This window comes from Eretmochelys imbricata, chromosome 4 (assembly GCF_965152235.1).
Source record: "Eretmochelys imbricata isolate rEreImb1 chromosome 4, rEreImb1.hap1, whole genome shotgun sequence".
Lineage (NCBI taxonomy): Eukaryota > Metazoa > Chordata > Testudines > Cheloniidae > Eretmochelys > Eretmochelys imbricata.
The window spans coordinates 94,916,789-94,935,201 of NC_135575.1; the positions used below are offsets into that span (position 1 = coordinate 94,916,789).

At 42.9% G+C, this 18,413-nt stretch overlaps 1 protein-coding gene across 11 annotated transcripts in view; it reads left to right on the forward strand.

The window, feature by feature from the left end:
* The window catches only part of FRYL (FRY like transcription coactivator), a 427,650-nt gene that overhangs the window by 282,306 nt on the left and 126,931 nt on the right, over positions 1-18,413 (forward strand). For all 11 annotated transcript variants that reach the window (XM_077815668.1, XM_077815661.1, XM_077815665.1 and 8 more), the window contains 4 exons: positions 7,343-7,602; positions 11,549-11,689; positions 14,497-14,665; positions 18,276-18,360. In XM_077815668.1, coding sequence (XP_077671794.1) covers positions 7,343-7,602; positions 11,549-11,689; positions 14,497-14,665; positions 18,276-18,360 — 655 coding nt within the window. The remainder of the gene's footprint in view (positions 1-7,342; positions 7,603-11,548; positions 11,690-14,496; positions 14,666-18,275; positions 18,361-18,413) is intronic.

The window sequence follows — 18,413 nt, forward strand, 5'->3', positions numbered from 1 at the left end:
TACAGCACAAGAACATAGCGGTCTCCTCGGTGCTGCAGTCACCCTTGCGCGGTACCGAGGGATCTCTGGAACAAATAACTGAGCAGTAGTCCACTTCTGCAGCTCCCCAGCCCATCTCCAGTGATGAAGAGGAGGAAGTACATTGGAGCTACTTCTCCTCCCAGCACTCTTCACCCATGCGGCGAAGACCACCATGTGAATCTGTTAGGACCAAATCTCACCAACCTCGCGAGGTGCAGCAATAGTACAGGCAACCCTGGATGTGTCCTCTGATGTCCTTTCCCATGCAGTGGCCACCCCTGGGACCCATGGGTGGCATATAAGGCTCACCACACTAGGCCCTCAACCCCAGCCTGAAGGGAAATTTGTTCTCCAACTTCCCCAATCAGAGAGACGTCAGAAGCACCAGAGTACATGGTAGATGAGGAGGAAGAAGATTTGGACCATGCAGACATTTCCCCAGCCCGCAACCCATTGTCTTCCCATGACGAGGCAGTCTTACCACCACCTCCAAGCACAGTTAATGACCTGAAACAATTTCAGGAACTGAGTATCTGCCAGACAAGACATTTCCCTAGAAGAGGTGCAAGAAAACCAGTACAAGCTACTGCAAATTTTACAGACATCCACTACATCCAAAATTGCACTACCAATAAATGATGCCATAATGGAACTGGCAGAGAATATTTGGCAGACCCCCGCAACCATACCACCTACCAGCAAAAGAGCCAACAGGAAGTACTTCGTCCCAGCTAAAAGGGTGGACTTTTTGTTCTCTCATCCATAACCCAATTCTCTAGTGGTAGAAGCTGCTAACTATCACAGCTAACAACCCCAATTCCTGTCCACTCCACAGGACGAAGAACATAAACGATTAGACCTCTTAGGCAGAAAAGTATACTCATCAGTTACACTCCACTTGCAGATAGCCAATTATTTGGCCCTTTTAGCCAAGTACAGCTACGACAATTATAGTGAATTGCAAGAATTTCTTGATTCCTTACCGGAGGAAAAACATCCTTAGTTCAATGCTATCATGAAGGAGGAACAGCTAATTGCCTGGACAGCCCTACAGGCCTCAATGGATGTAACGGACACTGCAGCGAGAACAATGGCCATGGCAGTCATAATGCATAGGGCTTTGTGGTTGCAGTCGTCCGGGATCACCAAAGAACTCCAACTCAAGGTAGAAGATCTTCCCTTCAACCGGGAGAAACTCTTCTCCGTAAAAACGGACAACGTTCTTCACTCTATGAAGGACTCTAGTGCCACCCTGCGCACCTTAGCCATAGACACGTCTCCTAACAAAACTGTACCAAAAGGGCAGAGACACCTCTTTCCACCATCCACAACAATGGCAGTTTGACCAGAACAGAAATAAACAATGTTCACAAAGATGTAGGGCTACTCAAACTCAGTCCTCCTCTTCACAACCATCTACCACCAACCCACAATTTTGAAGTCTTGGTCGAGGGTCTGAACGATCTCCCCCCACGATACAGCTCTATAAGATACTCCTACCCAACCTTTTGTCCACCACCTGTGCCCGTTCTACCATGCCTGGGCAGCAATGAAACCGGACCAATGGGTACTGCAGATTATAATATCGGGTAATGCCATCCCCTTCCTCGCTCTTCCCACTACCCTACCTCTTTTCCCGTCCCTCTTCAGGGACTCTTCTCATGAGCACCTCTTACAACAGAAAGTGAACCATCTCATACAGTTGGGTGCCGTGGATCAAATTCCAGCTCAATACAAAGGGAAGGGTTTTTACTCCCATTATTTTCTCACCAAAAAGAAAAACGGTGGATGGAGGCCCATCTTAGGTCTTTGGAAGCTCAACAAATTTGTGTGGAATCATAGATTCAAAGTGGTCACACTGGCCACAATTATTCCAGCTTTAGACAAGGGGGACTGCTTTTCAGCCCTTGACCTCCAAGATGCTTACTTTCATATTACCATACACCCAGTGCAGAGACCATTTTTAAGATCCTTGGTAGGGGTCAACCATTACCAAGACAGAATACTACCTTCTGGCCTTTCCACTGCCCCTTGAGTTTTTTTAAAAACCCTCACCATAGTGGCAGTCCATTTACAAAGGAGAGGAGTGATGATCTTCCCGTACCTAGATGATTGTCTACTGAAAGGCACAACTCGGGAAGAAACGACACACATGGTGTAGAACAGCAGTCTCCAAACTTTCTGGATCATGCACCGCCAGGGCCAGCTCTAGGGAAGCACAAAAAAAAAAAAAAAAAAAAGCTGCTGCCGGCGTGCCGCCAAAGACAGAGCGGGGAGAGCCATGCTGCCACTGGCGTGCCACCGAAGAATCAAAGGTCGGGGAGAGCTGAGCTGCTGTCGGTGTGCCAGCAGCGCTCCTTCGGCGGCACTCCTCCCACTGCGCACCCCCAGGGATGGTCTTGCGGACACACTGGGGTGCACGCATCCCACTTCGGAGACCACTGGTGTAGAAGACAACCATCAAGCTGTTCCAGACACTAGGGTTGCAGATAAATATACAGAAATCTACACTGAACCCAGTGCAACAACTGGAATTCACTGGGGCCTACCTCGACTCCACAAAGGCCAGGGCACTGTTGCCCCATCACAGATTCATGACAATGCCAACCTCATCTCGACAGTCACTGGCAGCCCTAAAATGTCCTCCAGAACCTGCCTACAGATATTAGGTCACATGTCAGCCATGATGTTCATGGTGAGACATGCGAGACTGCATATGCGGTGCCTACAGGGCTGGCTGAGCACTGCAAACAGTCTAAACAAAAGAGTGACAATACTCTCAAAGGTCATTGCATCACTCAAGTAGTGGCTGAAACCAGAAAACACCTGCACAGGGATTTCTTTCCAACAGGATCCTCTATCACTAATAATCATGACCGACGCATCTCATAAGCTGGGGAGCTCATTTAGACCAGTACACCATGTAAGGCTAGTGGTCACCAATGGAAACTCAGCTCCACATCAATTTCCTGGAGGTCCAAGCAGTATGCAATGCACGTAGGCACTTCCTCCCAATCATATGGAACGAATCAATCCACATACTGACGGACAATATAGTATGCATGTTCGATATCAATTGTTAAACAGGAGCTTTCTCCCATTCACTCTGCACCAGGCCCTGAAATTGTGGAACTGGTGCATTCACCACAATGTACCCATCTCAGCATCTTATCTCCTGGGGTGTCAGAATATGATGGTGAACACACTAAACAGACACACTTCTCTGAGGAACACAAGTGGGAAATACACGACATTGTCCTCCAACTGGTATTCCAAAAATGGGGCTATCCATCCTTATACCTGTTCGCATCAGTAACAAACCACAAGTGCCCACTTTTCTGCTCTAGGGTGGGACTAGCACCCAAGTCACTAGGGGATACATCACTCATGTACGCATTCCCACCGATACCTCTAATCTCATGAGTCATTCACGAGATACGGACTGACTAGGCCCGTATCTTACTAATTGTTCCAGTGTGGTCCAGACAGACTTGGTTCCCTTACCTGTTGCGCCTGGCAGTATGAGTGAGCAAGTTGCAGCGCTGTAAGTTGCCAGCGTAGACAAGTCCTATATTAGGCCTTACTGTGCTCTCTGCAACAACACACGACTCCAAAGCCCCTACCGTCCGCAGCGGGGCACTGTTCTTCAGACACCTGAAGTGGAGCACCCACAGGGACACTACTCAAAGAAGAAAAGAAAGTTACTCATCTTGTGCAGTAACGAGAGTTCTTCGAGATGTGTGTCTCTGTGGATGCTCCACTACCCACCCTCCTCCCCTCTACTTCGGAGTTCATGCCTTGAGCTCTGCGATAGAGAAGGAACTGAACAGGTCAGGTCGTACGCACGCTAAATGAGGTGCCAATGGTACTCTGAGATGACTACTGTGCATGCACACCCCGACCAAGCACTGCCACCAAAAAGTGGACACACCAACACCTAAAGTGGAGCACCCACAGGGGGACACCTGTCAAAGAACCCTTGTTACTGCACAAGGTGAGTAACTTCCTCTTCTTCAACAAATAGACTCCAGTGTGGGCTCAGCTTTGCCTCTATCAGCAGAAACTTAAGCCTGTCCTCACTGTGTTTCTTGATTCTAGGTTTAAAGTCTGCAGATTTGACACTGAACCCTGATATGAGTCTCCCCAAGACACTTCAGGCAGCTGGAGTGTGGCTCATTCACTGGTATTGGCAGCTTGCAAAATTGGCAGGGTTTAAATCCTGGTGACTGAGGAATGCAACAGTACCAGTACCCAGGAACAGGAACTGAAGTGTTTGAAAACACTTCAAAAGAAAACTTATATCTAAAACTAACCAAAAACAAACTACTGAAACAGGTACACGCTATATACAAATAAGAGGAAAAACTTTCACTAGCAAGGGCACGCATTCCAACAATTGTCATGAGCAGTGAGAAAGCGGGTCGGGGTGGCGCAGCACCATCATGCAGCAGCATGAGGCAGCAGAGGGCGCATGAGGCAGCAGAGGGCACATGAGCCACCCTGACCAGGTACTGCTGAGGGAGAAATCTCTGACAACTATGCCCTGAGAGTGCCCACACCTGAAGTAGAATGGATATGTGCAACACATTTGAAGCAAAGTAGTTACAGAGCAGATTAGTAACTGTTTCTTCTTCAGCTGATGGATGTCAGCTCCTGAATGAAGTCCATGTCTCAGGTACAGATGCAAAAACATCTTTGTGCTGAGACAGAGTTCAAGATCTGTCAAACCAGTGTGCTCCCTGTATTGCTAAATGGGTCAGAAGCTGGACTCTTACAGGCAGACTTGGAACAGCTAGAGGCATTCCCTATGTCCTGTCAGTGCCAAATCCCGAGCATGTAGTGGTTTGACTTTTTGGATATGTTAGTCTTGCAATGATCTGGTATTCCTTCAGTTGCTCATTATGTTAAAAAATGGTATTGTGTGCTCTTCGGCCATGTAGAGAAGGGGTAGTTCTTCTTTTAATGGCTGAAGTCATAACCTACTCAGTAGAACCCTGTCCTGCAAAGATTTAACCCTTGCTTGACTTTACACGCTGGATTAAATCCTTGTCATGCTGAAGTCAATTGGAATTTTGCCATTGACTTCTGTTGGGGCCAGAATGTCACCCTGAGACTTCAAGGACATGCATAGGTCTTTGCAGGATCAGTGCCTTAGACAACTTTAAAGACACTTTAAGTAGTTTCTTTTAACCAGACAACTTCTGACATGATCCTTTTGCTTTATAACTGACTATCTTGTCTGTTAGATTAGTGAATATGAAATATTTAACCCTAATACATTTGGTTTTCAGTTTAAATTGTTTTTGAAATGGATACATAGTTAACTGTTTTTAATAAAGAGAGTTTCCATGTATGGGCTTCCTTCTTATAAGTTGACAATTTAAGTTTTACTTAATATTAAATATGAATGTATCAGTTGATACTACCTGCACTATCAGCATTCCAATTCTGCAATATAATTTTGTTCAGCAAAAGGCTTATTCAGTTGAAATCTGTATCCTTCATTTGGATTGTGAGGACAAATTTGTTCTCAATTAAATAAGAAATATCTTCAATAATAAGGATGTCAAGTGATTAAAAAAATTAATCGTGTGATTAATCACACTTTTAAAGAATAATAGGATACCATTTATTTAAATATTTTTGATGTTTTCTACATTTTCAAATATATTGATTTCAGTTAGTTACCACACAGAATACAGTGTACGGTGCTCACTTTATATTATTTTTTATTACGAATATTTGCACAGTAAAAAACAAAAGCAGTAGTATTTTTCAATTCATCTAATACAAATAGTGTAGCGCAATCTCTTTATCATGAAAGTTGAACTTACAAATGTAGAATTGTGTGCCAAGAAATAACTGCACGCAAAAATAAAAAAAATGTAAAACTTCAGAGCCTACACGTCCGCTCAGTCCTACTTCTTGTTCAGCCAATTGCTCAGACAAACAAGTTTGTTTCCATTTGCAGGAGATAATGCTCCCCAGTTCTTGTTTACAGTGTCACCTGAAAGTGACAACAGGTGTTTGCATGGCATTGTTGTAGCAGATGTCGCAAGATATTTACGTGCCAGATGCTCTAAAGGTTCATATGTCCCTTCATGCTTCAGCCACCATTCCAAAGGACATGCGTCCATGCCGATGACAGGTTCTGCTTGATAACATTCCAAAGCAGTGCGGCCTGATGCATAGTCATTTTCATCATCTGAGTCAGATGCCACTAGCTTTTTTGGTGATTCAGTTCTGTAGTTTCTGCATCGGAGTGTTGCTCTTTTAAGGCTTCTGAAAGCATGCTCCACACCTAATCCCTCTCAGATTTTGGAGGACACTTCAGATTCTTAAATCTTGGGTCGAGTGCTGTAGCTATCTTTAGAAATCTCACATTGGTACCATCTTCGCATTTTGTCAAATCTGCAGTGAGTGTTCTTAAAATGAATAACGTGCTTGGTCATCATCCGAGATTGCTATAACATGAAATATATGGCAGAATGCGGGTAAAACAGAACAGGAAACATACAGTTCTCCCTCACGGGAGAATTAACACTTTTTTTTTTTTTTAAATGAGCATCATCAGTATGGAAGCACGTCCCCTGGAACGGTGGCCGAAGCTTGAAGGGGCATACGAATGTTTAGCATAGCTGGCACATAAATACCTTGCAATGCCAGCTATAAAAGTGCCATGCAAACGCCTATTCTCACTTTCAGGGTGACATTGTAAAAAAAGAAGTGGGCAGCGTTATGTCCCATAAATGGAAACAAACTTGTTTGTCTTAGTGATTGGCTGAACAAGAAGTAGGATTGAGTGGACTTGTAGGCTCTAAAGTTTTACATTGTTTTGGTTTTTTGAGTGCAGTTATGTAACAAAAAAAATTCTACATTTGTAAGTTCCACTTTCACCATAAAAAGATTGCACTACAGTACTTGTATGAGGTGAATTGAAAAATATTTATTTTATCATTTTTACAGTGCAAATATTTGTAATAAAAATAATATGAAGTTAGCACTGTACACTTGGTATTCTGTGTTGTAATTGAAATCAATATATTTGAAAATGTAGAAAACATCAAAAATATTTAATACATTTCAATTGGAATTCTATTGTTTAACAGCGTGATTAAAATGTGATTAATCGTGATTCGTTTTTTAATCATGATTAATTTTTTGAGTTAATTGCGTGAGTTAACTGTGATTGACAGCCCTAATAATAGTATTAATTTATTCCTGTATGAAATACTAAAACTATAAATATACTACTACAGAAACTTTTCTAGTAATATTTATGGATTTGAATTTTATGTATGTATTTATTTTTGAAAAACAGAGGTAAGCCAGAGAATTCAAACAGCACGCCCTGCTGGGAGACAGGTGATGCTGCACTATTTGCTACCGTGGATGAATAATATTGAGTTGGTAGATTTGAAACCTTTGCCAACAATACGGCATCAAGATGAAGATGAAGAGGATTCTTTAAAAGACAGAGAAATGATGGTAAACAGCAGACGCTGGCTACGAGGAGAAGGCTGGGGATCACCACAGGCTACTGCTATGGTTTTAAACAATCTGATGTATATGACAGCACAGGTAAAACCAGTCTTTTGATGTTTCTTGTTGTTTGATTCAGAGAATTGTTAAATCCAGAAGGGGAAGAGGGGAAGCGTAGGGCTACTGATACCAGTTAGTGAGCTTTTATTAGCAAGCTGATTTAGGCAGTATGAAATTCTTCATTAGCATGGTTGTCAGCTTATGCAAAAATTTTCAAAAGCCAGTTCTCCAAATTACTTGTGGGTCTGGGAGCTACCAAATAGTTTAATGAACATTCTGGGCAATTTTAGGAGAAGCACATGGCATGCTATTGAGCCTATAAAATAATAACAGGTTATTTTCAATAAGAATGTCTTAATGATCACAGGCTTAAAATTGCTGTCCCATAATTTAGATATCTAGATAGATAACTTCCTTGTGTAACTTAAAAAACAACCCAGCAAGCCTACCTAAAAACTAGTGGTGAGAGAACCTCAAAGGGATTGCTCAGATTGTGTTTGTCTTCTCTGTTTCTTCATTCTCCCTGGATGATTTGTTTGTCATTCTGTTTCTTCCTGCCTCCAGGTAAACAATAGGTTTTCTTTGTTCTCTCTCCATTTAGTAAATTACATCTTTCTCCCTCCCTTCTTGTCATAGAATCATAGATTTTAAGGTCTGAAGGGACCATTATGATCGTTTAGTCTGATGTCCTGCACAACGCAAGCCACAGTATCTCACCCACCCACTCCTGTAATAAACCCCTAACCTATGTCTGAGCTATTGAAGTCCTCAAATCGTGGTTTAAAGACTTCAAGGTGCAGAAAATCCTCCAACAAGTGACCCGTGCCCCACGCTGATTAGGAAGGCGAAACCCCCCCTGGTCCTCTGCCAATCTTCCCTGGAGGAAAATTCTTTCCCGATCCCAAATATAGTGATCAGCTAGACCCTGAGCATGTGGGCAAGACTCACCAGCCAGACACCCGGGAAAGAATTCTCTGTCGTAACTCAGATCCCATCCCATCTAACATCCCATCACAGGCCATTGGGCATATCTACCGCTAATAGCTAAAGATCAATTAATTGCCAAAATTAGGCTATCCCATCATACCATCCCCTCCATAAACTTATCAAGCTTAGTCTTGAAGTCAGATATGTCCTTTGCCCCCACTGCTTCCTTTGGAAGGCTATTCCAGAACTTCACTCCTCTGATAGTTAGAAACCTTCGTCTAATTTCAAGTCTAAACTTCCTGATGGCCAGTTTATATCCATTTGTTCTTGTGTCCGCTTTGGTACTGAGCTTAAATAATTTTTCTCCCTCCGTGGTATTTATCTCTCTGATATATTTATAGAGAGCAATCATATCTCCTCTCAGCCTTCTTTTAGTTAGGCTAAACAAGCCAAGCTCCTTGAGTCTCCTTTCATAAGACAGGTTTTCCAGTCCTCTGATCATCCCAGTAGCCCTTCTCTGTACCTGTTGCAGTTTGAATTCATCTTTCTTAAACATGGGAGACCAGAGCTGCACACAATATTCCAGATGAGGTCTCACCAGTGCCTTGCATAACGCTACTAACACCTCCTTATCTCTACTGGAAATACCTCGCCTGATGCATCCCAAGACCGCATTAGCTTTTTTCACGGCCATATCACATTGGCGTCTTACAGTCATCCTGTGATCAACCAATACTCAGAGGTCCTTCTCTTCCTCTGTTACTTCCAAGTGATGCGTCCCCAGTTTATAACAAAAATTCTTGTTATTAATCCCTAAATGCATGACCTTGCACTTTTCACTATTAAATTTCATCCTATTACTATTACTCCAGTTTACAAGGTCATCCAGATCTTCCTGTATGATATCCCGGTCCTTCTCTGTATTGGCAATACCTCCCAGCTTTGTGTCATCTGCAAACTTTATTAGCACATTCCCACTTTTTGAGCCAAGCTCAGTAATAAAATGATTAAATAAGATTGGTCCCAAAACCGAGCCCTGAGGAACTCCACTAGTAATCTCCTTCCAGCCTGACAGTTCACCTTTCATTGTGACCTGGTGTAGTCTCCCCTTTAACCAATTCCTTATCCAACTTTCAATTTTCATACAGATCCCCATCTTTTCCAATTTAGCTAATAATTCCCCATGCGAAACCATATCAAATGCCTTACTGAAATCGAGGTAAATTAGAACCACTGCATTTCCTTTGTCTAAAAAATCTGTTACCTTCTCAAAGAAGGAGTTCAGGTTGGTTTGACACGATCTACCTTTTGTAAAACCGTGTTGTCTTTTGTCCTAATTACCATTGACCTCAATGTCCTTAACTACTTTCTCCTTCAGAATTTTTTCCAAGACCTTGCATACTACAGATGTCAAACTAACTGGCCTGTAGTTACCCAGATCCTATTTTTAAGAAAGGTGGGGGGGGGGGAAGTGAACTATGTTAGAAATTCTCCAGTCATATGGTACAACCCCTGAGTTTACAGAGTCATTAAAAATTCTTGCTAATGGGCTTGCACTTTCATGTGCCAGTTCCTTTAGTATTCTTGGATGAAGATTATCTGGGCCTCCCGATTTAGTCCCATTAAGCTGTTCAAGTTTGGCTTCTACCTCGGTTGTGGTAATATCTACCTCCATATCCTCATTCCCATTTGTCGTCCTACCATTTATCCCAAAGCTCCTCATTAAAGACTGAGGCAAAGTATTTGTTTAAATATTGGCTCATGCCTAGATTATCCTTAACCTTTTATCTCCTTAGACACGGAAGTTCTGAGAGTGATGTGGAAGGGTGGGATATGAGAGAGATGGTAGTGGTGTGGGCTAATCCTGTTGCTGGTAGCTGACTGAAGGCTGTCTGCTTTCCTTGTCTCATTTATTTTCTGTATGACAGCAGAGAAAAAGGGAGGGTAAGAGTGCCTGGTCCTCTACCCAGTGGCTCCTAGTGGTGAAAGGTTGGCTTTTTAAATTAAATAATTCCAGTAGTGTAAATGGTTTCTAGGACGTTGTGTAGGACTGTCAGTAGCTGGGATGCATTAGTAAAACCTCAGCAGTGGCAGCTAAATCTGCATAGCTGACAAGTATGCATTCCAAACTACAGTACAAGCTTATCCAGCACGTTGGGGGAATGAGGGGTGCCGGTTAGTCTCAAATTCCAGTTAACTAAGAGTTATACTTACCAATTGAATACCAATTTTCAAAGAATTAGAATACAATAAAATGAATAAAGTTTACAGGTACTCACCAATCCAGTAGTACTGCATTGCAGAGTGGTTGGTTTCTTGAAGCACTTAAGTGTATACAGGTAAAGTTTTCTATACAGTAGGTTATCTTATGACACTACATATCACCATGGGCAGTTCATGGCGTACACCAAGATCACTAAAAATACACTTAACAGTAAAACTATACTGAACATAATTTAATCTTTCTTTGATTCAAAAGGCACTTCAGGCTCTTGCAGTGCCTCAGGGTCATCATTATCAAAGTCAGTTATCATTGTAGATGTAGAAGGTGTAGGAGATTGGGCTGAATCTGTAATGACCCTATGACATACCCTGGAAGCTGCTTTTTTGAATAAATCCATGGTATCCGCTTGTTTACTTGTCTTCCGCCTCTTTTGTATAAAAGTAGAGTGTAGAATGTGCAATTGCATAACCTCCTGGACAGTATACCAGTCCCTGTTACTAGATTAAAGATTTGTTTTGGGAGATATTAGAAATGCCGGATGATAGAGCTTTCTGGTTGATAAAGTGCTGGATAACACAGCTTTTACTATAAATTGTTAGTCTTTGCTCACTGTAGTGACCCTGAGATAATTACTTGTATTTGGGGAATATATTAAAGAGGATGAGCATTCATAAAAGCTTCAGTGTATAGAAATGGATAAAACATAGCAGCTGCTCATAAGGTTTAGGTTTCCTTTTTCTCAAGCCTCTTAAACTTATTCAATAGAAAATCCTTGCTTGAAGTTATTTATATTATTGAACTTTACAAAAGGGATATCTTAATTTTGTTTTCTAGTATGGTGATGAAGTGGCATGGTCAGAGATAGAGAATGTCTGGACTACTCTAGCAGACAGCTGGCCAAAGAATCTGAAAATAATTTTGCACTTCTTGATCAGCATTTGTGGAGTGAATAGCGAACCCAGCCTCTTGCCTTATGTAAGTACTTGATGCTACAGTCTTCCCTCACATCCTTATTTCTTTAAAATTGTATTTTATGTGTTTAGCAACTCCTTATCGAAGACCACTAAATAGATGAATAGTAACATAAAGGGTCATGATATCTCATTCTAATACAGCATGAGGCCAATGCCATCCCATTGTGTCACAATGTAACAACTCAATGCTGTGACCAGTTCAAATTCAATGTCTCCTACTTTGCAGTCTCTGATGGTAACAAGTATTTTCTATTTCAAATTATCTTCCAAAATGCAAATGTTCTCCCAGTGAGAAGACTTCCCCTTTTTGGCATGGTTGTATTTTTAGAAATGAATTCCTCTGTTCAGAAATGCATGATGATTTTTAATATTATGTTTCACTCCCTCTTTCTTCTCATATCTTGTTACCGTATTCTTTCTTCTTGCACCACCATATAGTACTGTATCTTTAAAAGAAAACTCTATTTTGACTAGGGATTAAAAAGATAAGTATTTTTCATGACTGATAAATTAATAAATGAATGATGGAATACTGCAAGGGCTACCTACAGACCTGTAGAATTGTGGAAACCTTCCAAGAATGGAGGGGCATAGGAATTATTTGTGGGTAGAAACAAGGGGTTACAGGGTGAGCAGGCCCGTTTTACCAATGGGTTCTGAGAGAAGAGCAACACTGTTCGGAATTTTGTGGAGTAATTAATAACAAGGAACATGGTGCCAATAATTCTTTCCAACTTTTAATGAGGGAATTCCAGCTCAGTCACCTCACATCACAACCCAGTATAATCTCATATACATGTTGAACCAAAGCAATGACAAAATAACCCTCTATGGAAATCTGCATTAGAGAGCCCACAGAGCAACTGTTTGCCACTAACTTCTGAGTTCACATAGAAAAATCATAATGGAGACACTGAGGAGTGACTCCATCCAGTTTCCAGGATCTCTAGATGCCCCAAGATAAATTCAAGATCAATGTTATTTAGGGTTGTCGACTTTCTAATAGCAGAAAACCGAACACCCCTACCCCACCCCTTCTCTGAGGCCCTGTTCCCGACTCACTCCATCCCCCCTCCCTCCGTCACTCACTGTCCCGCACCCTCACTCACTCATTTTCACAGGGCTTGGGCAGGGGGTTGGGGTGCAGGAAGGGGTGAGGGCGAGGGCTCCGGCTGGGGGTGCGGACTCTGGGGTGGGGCCGGGATGAGGGGTTTTGGTTGGATGAGGGGGCTCTGGGCTGGGGCTGAGAGGTTCGGAGTGCAGGAATGGGCTCAGGGCTGAGGCAGGGGGTTGGGGTGCAGGAGATGATACGGGATGCGGGCTCCGGGAGGGAGTTTGTTGCCTGAGGGGGCTCAGGGTTGGGGTAGGGCGCTGCGGGCTGCAGGAGGGAATTTGGATGTGGGAGGGGGCTGAGGGCTGGGGCAGGGAGTTGGGGTGTGGGAGGGTGGGAGGGATGCAGGCTCTGGGCTCAGGCAGCTCCAGGGAAGCAGCTGGCATCTCCCTCCAGCTCCCAGGTGGGGCGGGGGGGAAGGGCTCTGTACGCTGCTCCGGTCCATAGGCACCACCCCCGCAGCTCCCATTGGCCATGGTTCCAGGCCAATCGGAGCTGTGGAGCTGGTGCTCGGGGCGGGGGCAGTGTCCAGAGCCCCTGTGGCTGTCGCTACGCTTAGGAGCCGGAGGGACATGCTGGCCACTTCCCGGGAGCTGCGTGGAGCCGGATAGGAAGCCTCCCTACTCCGCGCTAACCGGACTTTTAATGGCCTGGTCAGCGGTAATGCCTGAAACCACCAGGGTCCTTTTTCGTTTCAGTTGAAAACCAGACACCTGGCATCTCTTATGTTATCAGAGGCTGCTGAGTAGTAAAAGAATGAGCAGTCATTTTATTCCTAACCAGGATAACCATTGACAATCTTCTGTTTCTCAGCATTGAGTTCGAAGTACTTTTTTTCTTCCTTCATTTCTTTAAGAATATAACTTACTGAAATAAGACCTCATATAGATCCCACATAGACTTAATATGCAGTTAATAGTAAAATATTTCTTTTAATTAGTTGTTTAAGATCTTGTTAAAACATATGAAGGACTCCATCGTCTTGAGATTTAAACATATGCTATGTTGCAATATTAGCACTTGAACAAGAAAAGTGGTACAAATAATATAAGTAAAATAAAGTTCATACTGTATCAGCATTAAAAGGACGCTGTATAGGGCAAAAGTGTAGGTTTATTATAACGTGATTTTACAAAACCTAATTGAAATGTGTTTCATTGTTTTTTAAAAGGTATTTCAATGAAATCATTATTTTTTTAAATGTGTGATGGCAGCGTACACAACAAACATGCAGCTATAGTAATGTATGAGAATCAGAAAGTGAAACTAGATAAAAACAAAAGTGAAACTTTATAAGTTTGCATTTTCGTTGTCCAACTTAAATTAAATACAAAAAGTAAACAATCACAATAAATGGTGAATATCAAAGTCTGTAAAATTTTTAAATATTTGCATTTTAATAATAATCTAACGGGTTTTTTATAACAATGCTAAGGAATTTTTTTATCTTCGTGATATCTCAGTAAGGAATACTATCTTTGTTTATATTTCTGATGTTTACTCCTAGTGACAGATACTTAAGACATTATGATTTCTCTTAGAACTAGAATAGATTACATAAATCTTCACATGCAATGAATAGTAAATGGTATGTATCTAAAGGCAAAGGATTGTGATGTACAGTTCACCTTCTGTTTTTTCCTCATCTTTAAAAAACAAATTCAATCTCTTATTTATATTTCTGTTTTTAATGGCAGGTGAAGAAGGTTATTGTTTACTTGGGTAGAGATAAAACAATGCAACTATTGGAAGAACTGGTGAATGAACTACAGCTTACAGATCCAGTCAGCTCTGGAGTCACTCACATGGATAATCCACCATATTACCGCATCACTTCCAGTTACAAAATTCCTTCTGTCACTTCAGGTGAGAATTCGTTTGACTAGGCTATTACTGTGTTTCAGTTGTTATTTTCTATTGTTATGAGTTAATTGGAAAATCTAAATGCAGTGCAGGCACAATAGATTTAATATAAACAAATAAAACTTTTAAAAAAATTTTTTTTTTAAAAATAATCAGACTTATTGATACCATTAAATGTCAGATTGCGTGAAACTATGTGTATGTTAAGCCTTGTCTGCACTCAGAACTTGCACTGATTTAACTAAAGTGAGTTTTTAAATCAAGTTAGTTAAACTGATGGGAATTCTTAAATCTACTTACACAGGTTTATACTGCTGTAGTGTAAATTTGTAGCTTACTGACATAAGCAAAATCTATATATGCCTGTGTAAACTTATTTAAGAGTTTCAAGATGGGAATTTGTACTGACATGCATCCGACGAAATGGGTATTCACCCACGAAAACTTATGCTCCAATATGTCTGTTAGTCTATAAGGTGCCATAGGACTCTTTGCCATTAAAAACAATGTTCATTAAACTGGTGCAAATTTTGTGTGTAGACAAAGGCCTTGGTTTCTACAAATTAAAAAACCAAGCAAACCTGAAGACTTAAAAGGACACTGTATTTTCCATGTGCTCCAGTCCTGCAGCTTGCTGAGCACTCAAGTTCTGATCCAGCAGAACACCTAAGCATCTTAATTTTAAACAAATAAATAGTCTCAATGACTTCACGTACTCTAAGTTAAGAACCTTGTAGGACTGAACCCATGGAGTACAGTCAGCACAGCTTACTGGGCCACTAAAAGTCTGGTTAGTCACAATGGCCTGCTCCATATGGCTCCCAGAAGTGGCTGGCATGTCCCTCTGTATCCTAGGCGCAGCAGCAGCCAGGAAGGCTCCACGTGTTGCCCCTGTCCGCAGCGTAGGTGCTATCCCAAGCACCGTCTCTGCAGCTCCCATTGGCCAGGAACTGTGACCAGTGGAAGGTGTGGGGGCGGCGCTTGCAGACGGGGGCAGTGTGGAGAGCCCTCTGGCCACCCCTCTGGCTAGGAGCCAGAGGGACATGCCAGCTCCTTCCGGGAGATGCCTGAGGTAAGCGCCAGCCCTGAGCCCCCGCCCACACACACACTCCCTCCCAGAGCCCACACCCCGCATACCCTCTCGCACTCCAAACCCCTCGGCCCCAGCCTGGAACCCACTCCTGTACCCCAAGTCCCTCATCCCTGGCCCCACCCCAGAGCCCTCACCCCTTCTCACATCCCAACCCCCTGCCCCAGCCAGGAGACCCCTCCCACACTTCGAACTCCTCAGCCCCAGCCCCCTCCTGTACCCCAAACCCCTCATCCGCAACCCCCCCTAGAGCCTGCACCCCCAGCTGGAGCCCTCACTCCCTGCCGCACCCCAACCTCCTGCCCCAACTCGGTGAAAATGAGCGAGTAAGTGAAGGGGGGGCGGAGAGCAAGCGATGGATGGAGTGAGTGGGAGTGGGGCCTCGGAGAAGGGGCAGGACGAGGATGTTGGGTTTTCTGCAGTCAGAAAGTTGGCAACCCTACCCATGGATCTGTGGCAGATTCCCCTGGCTCTGGAAGTGTGGAAGACAGCCATAAGGCTTCTTTCTGAAAATCCCCTTGCCAGCTCTATTGCATGGCATAGGCTTAAGTTTCTAGGCAGTTTCTAGACATCACTGTGGCTAGTTGGCAGCCAGGGGGTCTGCTATAACACAAGCAGGCCCCCACAAATTATGCCTGGGGCCTGTCCAGGCCCTGAAATGCCCAGGCCAGCCACCTTTGGTTCCCTCCCTTTGGGCTGCAAGTTCTGTGCTGTGCCTCTTCGAGTTGCAGCACAGAATCTACCCTTGTCTTCATGTCCATCTATAAAGCATCCCACTTACATTAGCATTAAACAATAATAAACTATAAGCATTTGTGTAGCAAACTGTAAAAATGTGACGTGCAGGGGGAAGAAACAAACTACAAAAATCCGAAGTGCTGATATACTTCATTTTAGGTGGAGTGGCAGAAGCACTTATATTAAAGTTGCCTAACACTTTCCGCCCACTATTTTATATATTGCTCGCAAGTTTGTCTTAAAAAGAAATAGCTAATACTAGCTACAGTACAAAGATAGTATTTTTGCACTCTAATTTCTCATTTGTTTACCTTGTGAATTAACGTATGGCAGACCCCCTAAAACCTACATTTTAGACGATTTCTGCACTTGTGGAGGCTACATGTAGCTACACGCTGCACTGAAAGGCAGGCTGTGTCTACATTCACTGGCGTATGTAGCTACACGCTGCAGTGAAAGGCTCCGGAAGGGGGCAGCAGTGGGGAGCAGCTTCTCACTGCCAGAGCCTTTCATTGAAGCAAGAAAAGGCTCTGATGAGAGAGGCAGCAGGGAAAGGCTCTGGCAGCTCCCTGCTGCTTGAGCTTTTCTTCTCCCTGCCTCCATCCTGCTAGAACATTTTGCTGTAGCAAGGTTTCAGAGTAACAGCCGTGTTAGTCTGTATTCGCAAAAAGAAAAGGAGTACTTGTGGCACCTTAGAGACTAACCAATTTATTTGAGCATAAGCTTTCGTGAGCCACAAGTACTCCTTTTCTTTTTGCTGTAGCAAGGAGAGGCTCTGGCAGAGGGGAGCTGCCTGAGTCTTCTCCTGCCACAGTGAAAGGCTCTGGCATCAGGGGGACAGTGGACACTACACAATTAAAAATAGTAGTGTAGACATGGGGCAGTGTAGGGAGCTGTGTGGGGTATATACCCTAGGTTTCAGGCATCTAGGTCACTCTACTCGTATAAGCTGTGCCTCACCATCTACACTGCTCTTTATATACATGCCAACCAGGTGTGCAGTGTCTGTACTCTAAACACCGCCGTAAGTGTAGACATACCCTTAGAGATGTGTGGCATGCAGCATATAGGAAAGGAAGAAATACATATTTAAAACCTTTTACAAAAAATTAACTTTCTACTAAATGCACATCATAAAGACTTGAACACAAATCCTTTATATACACAAACAAACTAAACATATTAGTAAACACTATTTCATAAGCATTAGTGACCTTACTATCAAAAACGTTCAAGATCTCTATCAAGTGAAAATGTTTGTTTATAGCAGCCCATATTTTTAAATCTAAATTATAATTATTGTTTTTTAAATTGGTAATAAATAGTCCTCAATTTCTATTTGAACATATTGCGACAAAGTGTGATGAACACTTAGGTAGTATCTACACCGCAGTATAACACATGAGGTGGGCCTGGGTCAGCTGACTTGGGCTTATGGGGCTATGATTGTGGGGCTATAAAATTATGGTGCAGATGTTCAGGCTTGGACTGGAGCCCTAAGACCCCCAAGGATTCCCAGAGCTCCAGCCGTAGCACAGACATCTACACTGTTATGTTATAGCCACACAGCTCGACCCCCATTCCCCCCAAGCTCGAGTCAGCTGACCCAGGCCAGCCGCAGGTGTTTTATTGCAGTATAAACATATCCCTGCAGATCTTATACAGTATTGCTTTGGTACAAAGAAAATATAGATCCAGGATTTTCAGATAAATTCATACATTGCATAAACTTTTCAATATATTTACCTATCCTAAGCTATTTTTCTCTTTGTCCTTAATTTACAGGTACCACTTCCAGTAGCAATACAATGGTTGCTCCCACAGATGGCAATCTTGACAATAAGCATACAAAAGATAGTATTGAAGAGAAGTAAGTATCTCCTCAAAGACCAACAGTACTGAGTTCTTGACTATTGATAACCA